Consider the following 10,416-nt stretch of genomic DNA (forward strand, 5'->3'; position numbering starts at 1 on the left):
TAGTGGTTAAGGGCGATGGTAGGGGAGGGGGGTGGGACCAATAAGTGAAGTCGTGCAGAGCTGCGGTCAAGTGAAATATTATTTTTCTTGAACGGCAGATAGGGGTGGAGGAGTGGAAGATTGCTAAGTGGCAAAACCTGTAAACTGGAGTCATGTGGATAACGGGTTTTTTTTTTTGTGTAGCATATATTGGGCGTTTTTCTCGATTACTGTCAATCTCATTTCAGTAAAAAAAAAATACAATTTGCATAAAAAACGCTCGATAAAAACCACAGTGGTTTCACAATGAAAAGCAAAACTCAAGATGGACGAGTCTGGAAATAATTATATTCATCTTCCTTTCCTATTCATTTATTTGATGTTATCAAAATTATAAGGATTTGTTGTTAAGTCAATAGTCCAATATATATAAGTCTAGAGTTTATGACGATGATACAATGTTTGGTGATCATCCTAGTTGCTGAGAACGGTCGATGCATTACACTGGACGTATCTTCATTTCCGCGTATTTTATGTTGTAACTACTCCCTGGAAGATTACACCAATACATGCTCTTGGAAGTAGTACTGCCGGCTGTGTACAGTCCGTTCAGGTTAGAATTATAATCACAATAACAATAAGTACCGTGCCACCAAGCTCCGTAACAATACTGGGCTAAGTTATAACTAGAGTGACGATCATTGTCGCGATTGAACGTCGTAAATGTCTGGTTTCTGTGATTCGCCATCCTATCGATTGCTGCGAAAGGAAAACACAAATACGAGATGAAGTAGACATGGTTCTTCATTATATTATTTATTTACACGATTTACTTAAATACTGGATGCATCATTACGACTTTCTGGATACATTTGTTGGAGATAATGAACAGGCTATACAATATAATATGTTAGAATCCTTCTAAAATGTTATGTTGATAGTTACATTGTTGTGCTTCAAGAGTACTCGTGGTAATCACATGTGATATCACAGCTGTCATTGAAAAGTTTTTTTTTTTAAATTCCCATTTTGGGATCAATTTGTATTGACTTTGCATTCCCCCAAGTTAAGGTATAAACGATTGGGTAGAAATGCAATGGTTTTTGATATTTTTTTTTATTTGGTGTACAGTAAAACTATGACATCACTCACACTTGTTTCCATGAAGTACATTTATTAAACCAAGTTCCTTACAATTTCAGCTATTAAAATATGGATAAATTTTCCAATTACTGGAAAATTAATGACAAAGCTTAGATCCATGTGCTTCAGTTGTCATAGGTAGTTTCATATATATATATATATATATATATATATATATATATATATATATATATATATATATATATATATATTCTGTATCTGTTTAATTCCCTTTTCTTAGTTTGTTTTGTTTTGTTTTGTTTTGTGTTTTTTTGTTGTTGTACTTTCCTAAAGGGTTTTATTGCTATGACTATATGAGAGCAGGGTAGGAAATAGGAGATGTCATACTTTGGACATTCCATTTCCCTATATCTCTACTTCCTGGTTGACACTCAGATAACAAGGGAAATTAATTTGACGAAGAATATTCTATGTTTATAATCATATCTTGCGACTTTTCAAGTAACTATATTTATTGTCATCTGTATATGCAGAGTTTACTACCTACCGTTGCCAAATGTCACAAATGGCACATTTTTCCGAAATGCCAATTGTTTATAACCTTTAAATTTTGTACTGATATATTTATCGTATTGATAGAAACACTGTATTAACCATATATCATATACTGCTGATGTTTAACTTCCGAGTGAGAGTTATACATCAGAACAGCAGGGAAATACAAAGTGCAAACACATAACTTATTATATATACGTACCTGTTGTGCTGGAGCTATCGTATTCTCCAAGGCCAACTAAACGATACTTAGTCTCTTCATCGCTGATCCTAAACAGGTCGTACTTCGCAAAATAGGGATCTCCATTCACGTTCTTTAAATCAATGCGAAGCATGTAATCCTTTTGGTTAGTTAAGAGTGATATTTTATCGTTGCCAAGCCAAAATTCCCTTTTAAGGAAACCAAAGCCATCTCGGTAATCATCCCAGTCTCTGTAAAATTCTACGGAACCATCGACCCGGCGTTGGAAGACCTGGTTTAGTTTCAAAACAAAAACATGTCATATTTGGTTTGAAAATAAAGAACAATATAAAAAAAAAAAAACGGTTTACGTTTGAGGGGTATGATGTATTAGACTGAGTGTAGTCAGTGTTTTAATGTTAGGTCTTACGTTGACGGTAGCCTGTGCACCATTTTGATTCTTCTTTTTCAAATGGAATACATTGGTAACATATAATTTTTGCCCATATTGCGAACAGTAATGTAGCTGTAGAAACATTTTGTGGTTTCGCAAAACTTTCTCGCTATAAGAGAAAACAATCATACTTAGGATTATTCATGGTTATTCGTGAAGTTATTTTAAGCGTATTTTAAATACATATCTAATACGGTAAATTTGACACTAAGTAACGTTTTCTTTAGAATTAAATCAAACTAAAAGATATGAATAAAGACTGCATGCCTTGTCGAACGAATCAGCACCTGTTACACACATAATCTGTATAAAGGAATCGCTTTTTACTGAACCAATAAAATAGAAAATATCAACATACTTCAGGAAGCACGCTAAATAGAAATTAACTAAGGCTAATATTATGTTATGTTCTTACCGTCCAGGCTCCTCCGTCAATTGAGTTATTACAGTAAACTTGAAAAGGTTCATTGGCTCCATCTGGCTTAATCAGATAAATACCAGATTCAGTGGAACTCCCTTCACATTGGTCGTAAACTTCTTTGCAATCTCGAGGATATTCTGGCTCTTGGTAGAAAAAGTAGGAGGAATCTGAAGGAATGAAAGAGAAAAACTTGTAAGAAATGGATGCGATCAATTTTAATGTGAACTACCAAACTCGATGTCCCGTTTTATCGGTCTATCGATACAATTGAAAATTACGGTTTTCAAAAACAAACAAAAACTGTTTTTCAAAATAATGAACACAAAATTTCCATACTGCTTCTTGCTTGGAAGAACAACATTGAAGTAAACATTGTAAATTCGTAAAAGAACAACAAATACACAGAAAAATCTTAAATGAAGTAACAGAATACACCCCCATCCCACCGCAAAAAAAAAAAAGAATCCTGATAATTCTGGTAACTTTGTCTATTTAATTTAAAACGACAAAAGGTTGGCCTCCTTTTCACCACCGCGACAAACATTAAACGGCTTCCAGTAGGTTTATTAACTTTTCAGCCAGTGTTAAAGAGTGTTGCTTTCGATTTTTAGATATTTTAGTTTTTTTCACCAAATTACAAAAACCAGAGTACGCCTTTCAGTGAAGATATGATTATGACTTAGGGTAGGGTTCATATATAATTACCACATTAAGAAAGGTAAGTAATAACGCATATTAACCAAAAATATGTGAAGACCCCAAAAGCAGAAATAACCATAACTGTCAAACAATATCATTAATATGACTGATCGATTAAGTTTCTGTAAAACTGTTTTCGATGATATTATTTTAATAACGGCTCTGAATATTAAGTGAGATGAAAACTATATAGGCCTATGTATATATTCACCGATGGAAACTCTATAATAATAGTTTCCTAAAGACATGTAACCCAACTTAAAAATGTAAATTAAGTTACATTTTAATTACAAATTAAGTAAACTAATAAAAAAAAAACAGATCAATTCTAGAAGCTATGTTTCTTTAAGATTATTCAATAAATGTTGGCCTCCTTTAGACCACCGCGAAAATCGTTAAAAGGCTCTCAGTTTTTTTCTAACTATAGGTTGTTCCCAGCCATCTTTAAAAGCGGGTTAATTTTCGTTTTACAGTATTTTATTGTAACCAAATTAAAAAATACGTCAGTACGTCTTTATGTTAGGAAGAATTTTAAAACATTTTAAACAGTCGGTGATGATGGTTTTGGTGCAAAGTTATTATTACCCCATCAAGAAACGGAAGTATAACAGCAAATCAAACAAATGTATGTCAAAAAAAAAACAGAAATCACAATAAGTGTCATTCAAAATCAATGATATAAATGATTCATTAAGTTAGATGAATCATATATATATCGATAGGTACCTCCAAATTGAAAAAAAAAAATTACATTGATACTTGTAATGTACATCTTTATAACATGTATTTTTTTTGTAAAAGATTCATGTCAAAGTTCCTTGAAAAAAAAAGAATAAGAAAGATAACTTTTTTTTACCTCCAGTGCTTCTTTTGTTCCTCCCAGAACTTTCCCGTCCAAGATTCTAACATGGAGATATGAAAATTAAAAATATAAAAGTCAACAAAGTCACTAAAAGGACATTCCGATATCGGGAGGGACTCGTTTTTAAAGGGTACTTACCGCCGAAATCATTTTAGTTCCAAAGCATTTTTAAGTTGCTGCTAATCTTTGGTTAAAGTCCAATGATGTTAAATCAGGGATCATTAACTATGTCACCATTAGGTCATCTTAACCATTTCACTGATAGACACCATTTACTTTGACCCCATTCGTATGACAAGGTTTCTGTATTATTCGCATTAAGATCTTTCCCTTTTACTCATATATTATCTTTTCTGTAGGAAACATTACGGGAATTCAAGAGACACTATTCCAACACTCTATTCCAACACAGTATAAGTATTCAGTTTAAAACGTATATAGAACTTTCGTGACATATTTAAATGCAGACAAAATGTGTTTCTATCCGATACTGCGTTGTCGTTGTTTACTTATTGGCACGGATGTTTATAGACAACTTTAAAAAAAATATTTTTAAACTATTAAGATGACAGAATGACGAATAAACAAGTTACACACTCAACGCTATTGTTGTCCTGTTTCCCGCCCTTTTACTGAATAACCTATATAAAAAATTAAAAAAAAACTGTGCCGCTTGAATTTTCCCGACATAAAGTGAGAAAGTAATATGGACGTTCACAATTTTCATAAATATATCTCATATTAATGGTCATGTTTGTGTAGTAAAAGGGAAATACGACTATAGCAGTTCCTACTTGAGTTAATTATCTTTTAGTAAGAAGTTTAGGAATGATGAAAATATTACGAATTTAGTTTAATGTCAATACAAATGCGTTTTGAATTATCCTAGTTAAATGAGTCGTTTTCGTATCTCTGAGGCATTTCTGCATTTTGTCGTGTGATCTTGTTTACTCTTATCATTTTTTTCATTATAAGCTGAATGAATTGCCCAGTTTCAACTTGAAACATAATTTACAATTATTAGAAAGTTTAGAGATTTACCTAAAACTGTATTACGAATGGCGGGTACTCTCGCCGTTTCTTCCTTCGAGGTTCTGTTTGCTTAGTAAGTTGTACCATTTTGACCTTTTGGCACATTATGTTTTTGTTAATAATAATATATAAGACTTATTAAAACTCCCTCATAAACTTATACCACCGATACAATTTATTACAATAGAAGCAATATAGAATGCATCATATTAATCAATGTTGTGTTAGAGAAATTGGAAAACTTCAACGCACTGATCTAGACATCATTTTATCATCAAGTGTGATATTCGCTTTCTATATTGTTCAAAATTTTAATGGATTCCTCACTGCCTTCTCCATTTTTTTTTCAAATGATTACAAAGATAAATCCTTTTTGACTATTTTATATAAAAATAATTCCTTAACATAAACTAACAGCGTACCTCCATTAGAATCTCTAATACAAATCCTAATTTAATCTAATAAATCTGGAAAAACATATTTATTTGAGAGATATTTTACAGGCCTTTATTACTACATACGATGCAACAATGTTATTAAGCCTTTACCCTGATATGCTATTTTAAACAGTCTCATTCAAAACAAATTCTTCAGTTTTCCTTTTGAAGTAATACGGCGTACCTTTGACGTTTATATGAACTCTACATCAGATTAAGGCAATGAGTGACTTTTGTCATTTGTTTAAACTGTTAATAAAATATTTGGATATTCCATTGCTATGTTGTCGATGTCATGCCAGGGAAAACATGCTCTAAGAACAAACGAGAGAACAATGTATTCTTTCTTTTTATGTAAAAAATGAGTTTCTAGGTAAAATAAATACATTTCAGTGGTGCGTGTCCCGATTATATATTTACAATTTTGTTTAATTTTGTTGTTTGGTTTATTTACAGAAATAAACAAGCCGAAGCAACGTTATACTCTCCTTGGTATATTGGTCTGTGTTGATGGTAATTTTAATTAATGAAATATATGATGAAAGTAATATAAAGTTATTATTTAATATATATTTACTGGTACTTGGATTCACATCGAGAATAATCCATTAAAGATTTAAATCAAGTGTTTATAAGTTATGAGTATAACTTATGATTTTAAGGCATTATTCCACAAGATATAATATGAATTTAAAATCGTTTTAAATTTGATTGATTGCTCTGAGTTTCTGTACAGTACACTACATATTATAATTCACCTTCGTTCAGATGAAATGTCAAATATGAATATTTATACTATGTTTGTGCTATAATATTGAAAGACTAGATTCGGCAGCAAAGTGTCAAGAGCGTTAACATTTGTTAAAATTAATAATTTATTGCTTTCCTAAGTAAGTAGTAGACTGTCATTTAAGTATCATGTTTTTAACTATTTTGATTTATTCATCGATTGTTAATCAGGTTACTAGCTACTTTGAAAGGTATACTTGAAAACACATTTGTCAAATTTATATTTTTCTTGGCGCAAAAATCGAGAATGCCCATCCAAGAATATCAGCAATTAAAGGTTTAGAACTGCTTACTGGGAAAAGGAACATTTTCATAACACGTAGGTAATATTTGCTACCAAATTACATCCAACAGAATATATAATATATATTCAATGAATGGGAAAATAATATTTATTTGAGAGATATTTTAAAGACCATTATCGTTAAACACGATACAACGGTGACATGAAACATGATATTTTACTCATTCTTTAGAATAAAATTGTTTGATATACATTGTAGTAATGCGGGGGAATTTGGCCAGACATATCCGAAGTTCATGTGGGTAAACTTGATGAAATTAAATCGAGAAGTTTTCTTTTCAACTTGTTTTACTGCTATAAAAAGAAATTCTATCACGATTTCCTGGATGAGATGTCAAGGAAGGAACGCGCTCAAAACACAGAAAAGAACAAACTACAATGTCGATTGATATAAACAATGACTATCGCAATAGAATAAATACATTTCTATAATAACGGTTATATTTAGTAGCTATTCACAAATGCCAAAAACGATGCTTTGTTTATTTAAACAATTCAAACAAGTCAAAACAACTTTATTCTTTTTTTCTGCTTTTGATCTGCTTTAGTCTTAAATGTAATAAACGGAATATATATTTGACATTTGAAATTAATGGATCTTATTCTCTTGATATATAGAAGATAATCGTTTGAATCTTTCCCGCAACTCAAGTTTTTATGATTTATGAGTATTTTTTTTATTTAAGACATCATTTAACCATTTAATCTAACTTACCTAGTCCGTTAATAAGAAAGTGTTAAGTTTTATCGATTGCTTCAAATGGTTCCTGTTATTGTTTCAATGCATTAAGTGATTGGTATTGCACTGAACCATGTATCTAGCAAGTCAACTTCCTTCATGTATTTTTTTAAATATATATTTGAATTGCCAAAAATGGATGTTCGAACTATATATAATTGTACTATAGTATTGTAATACTAGCTTGGAAGCAAGTTAACGATGGCTAAAAGGAAAAAAAATTCAAGTAATTCTTTGTTAGGAATCCACAGTTATACCCTTACCTATGAAAATCAAGTTTTTTATTTTATCGATAATTTTATAATTTTATTTGTTATGTTGGACGATATAATTAAATACCCTTTTAAAACGTGATCGTTTTCCACGATAAATCGGCAAGTCATTGTCAATTTTAAATCGCTTATTGTATTCGTTAGAGTAAAAGGAATTCTTATCGTTGTTTTACGAAATAAGTGATATTTGAAACCCTGTTCAAACCCATCCTTATTTATGATATTATTAAAAACAGACATATACATCATATGAACACCGAAAATAAACTCAAACAGCATGGTAAAGAGAAACTGCAAATTTGTATTTAGTTTAAACATTATTGAGTTAGAAAATCATTTATCACAATTAAATATTCAACTTGAATTTGATAAAAAATAAAAGAAACTTACGGTTTCTGCCTGAAAAGCTGGAACTTGAGAGAAGAGTCCCAAAACACAAAATGTTAGGATGAACTGCATCGTGACAATATTTTCTGGTCTTAACGATCACAAATCTCAAGAAGGAATGAAGTAAACTTTCTGGCAGTGAACCAGTTCAACCACTTTATGAGCATACCCTGTGTACTATGACGTGGTTGTTGACACGTGTCACCGAAGAGCTGATGAACCATTTACATTTATACTATTTGTTATAACCTGGATGATCACGTAAATAAAAACATAAGCTAACAGTTTTTCTGTTGTCCCTTAAAGAGTAAAAATGATGACAATAACTATTAGTCCATTTTGATAGCTTTAATTGTATAGACGTAATGCGATGTTGCTTTTAATGGTCACATTAGTTGTATTATATTCATATACAATCTCAAACCAACTCAAAATATTTCTTTCGATAACACAAATTATATCGCATTATATATATTACACTTAGCTTATTAACCTTTCACCTATAAGTACCTCCGTAAGTTTGAATCCTAACGTACTACTTTCAATTAACTGAATTTCGTCTCATGTAGCTTACCATCAACAGTTAAATGATGTTAAGGAAACTGCTGTAACAGCCCCTTAAGCAGTGCCAAATATCCAAATATATATCTACAATCAAGAGAATACCGTTTAACAGTATCAAACCATCCATATCTAGGGAAACACGAGTTTTTTTTTTTTGAAATCCCACCCAAGCTCTCTGCAAGTTGCCATGTTTTTGTGAAATTACCCAGGATGCAACGTTTGCATGACGTCACACATGCACCTCGGCAGAGTTGGACTTGCCGCTATGCAGATTCTCTCGTAGAACCGCTCCACACAAAACCACGCTCGCGTACGGTATATGCTGAAACTACTAAACTATCATTAATTTTTAAATTATTACAACGGTTGAACTGGACTTTATTATCCAGAAATCTAAAGACAAATAAATTAGTCATCATGTAGCCATCCTGCGTACGATTTTGAGTAATGTATACAGACGACATTGTAGCCTAGGCCTAAACAGTGTATCGTCCAATGTCCACAATCGTAGTTCGAGTAACAAGTTTAGTTACTATATAGCCTAGTCATGGTAACACTACTCGACATACTGTGACTGCGATCATCACTTCGTCGATGAAAAGTATCGTTCATTCGAGCAATTCAACATGACTGAGGCCCACATTATCCCTTATGACTATTGTGTAGAACTGACTCCATCACCCCGACATAAGATGCGACACAAAAATAGTAATTCCAGAAGAAATTGATTGAGCCGTAGTTTAAAATTCGAAAGCAAACAATGACAATCACTGTGCGTCTGTGTTGACAGTCATCTTGCAAAATACCAATTTACGCATATTTATTTATAAACGACATTTAACGTACGTATGCATCTATCCTTCAAAATTGGTTAAATATTTTACATGTACCTGAATTCTGAAGATGTTTTACACTTTCTAATTAAAATCCTAGAGTCTTACAAGTCGTGTAAAAATTAACTATGTTAATATCATTTGAGTTGGCAACACATTTTCAGGAACTCTCTCAAGTGCATGTATGATGTCGTAAACAGCTGATTATCTGCTTCCCTCTCCTCCAATATAGAAGAAAAGGGCGGATAAGGGGATAATGGCCGTGAATTTTTTTCATTTAATGAAGTCGTAAAAGAATAACATGATAAAGGTCATTATTGTTGGCGTAAATATGTATACTAAAAGTATGTGAAGATCAATCAGGCAGTATTAATGCTCCCCATTGAGGTTAGTTTATACAAGAGAAGGATTTATGATTTTATAGTGTCTTCTGAAGTTACCCTTACTACCAACATGTTACAAAGGCAATGGAAGGGAGTTCTTTTAATGAATGGAATTTATGACGTAAGACGACATCAATCCAACATACATTGTACAGTATGTGTACAGTTAACCTCTGAACATCGATGAGAATGTGGCAGCAGTGATCGAATGGTTTCCTTTATTTCTTTCAGCTGGTCTTACTAAACAGTGTCCTTGAAGTTAAGGCCGACACTGACATCTTTCCATCTTTTTAATAGTGTAATCTTGATATCGACTTGTGTCGGCGATTCTCCTATATGACCGCTGAGAATGATCAAAATTTGTATCTGTTGTTGTCTGTCACAAAGACATACATACACGTGGTCTGAACATTCAGTGGTT

General features: G+C 32.1%; 1 protein-coding gene across 1 annotated transcript; it reads right to left on the minus strand.

The window, feature by feature from the left end:
- Nucleotides 1-307: 307 nt before the first annotated feature.
- On the minus strand, nt 308-5,374 carry LOC139973917 (fibrinogen-like protein A). The gene is made up of 5 exons (XM_071980806.1): nt 5,312-5,374; nt 4,250-4,295; nt 2,689-2,861; nt 1,841-2,111; nt 308-738 (listed from the first exon to the last, which is right to left on the minus strand). The coding sequence occupies exons 1-5, from the start codon at nt 5,372-5,374 to the stop codon at nt 479-481; spliced, it is 813 nt and encodes a 270-aa protein (XP_071836907.1). The 3' UTR covers nt 308-478.
- Between the last annotated feature and the right edge of the window lie 5,042 nt (nt 5,375-10,416).

This window comes from Apostichopus japonicus, chromosome 9 (genome assembly GCF_037975245.1).
Source record: "Apostichopus japonicus isolate 1M-3 chromosome 9, ASM3797524v1, whole genome shotgun sequence".
NCBI classification, from domain to species: Eukaryota; Metazoa; Echinodermata; class Holothuroidea; order Aspidochirotida; family Stichopodidae; genus Apostichopus; species Apostichopus japonicus.

Bases quoted from the DNA above. Each gene is read 5' to 3' on its own strand.
- LOC139973917 (XM_071980806.1), bottom strand. From the start codon at position 5,374: ATGGTACAACTTACTAAGCAAACAGAACCTCGAAGGAAGAAACGGCGA. The intron at 4,296-5,311 runs GTAATACAGTTT...TCTCCATGTTAG, and splicing joins GGCGAGAGTACCCGCCATTC to AATCTTGGACGGGAAAGTTC. The intron at 2,112-2,688 runs GTAAGAACATAA...AAACTAAACCAG, and splicing joins TTGACGGAGGAGCCTGGACG to GTCTTCCAACGCCGGGTCGA.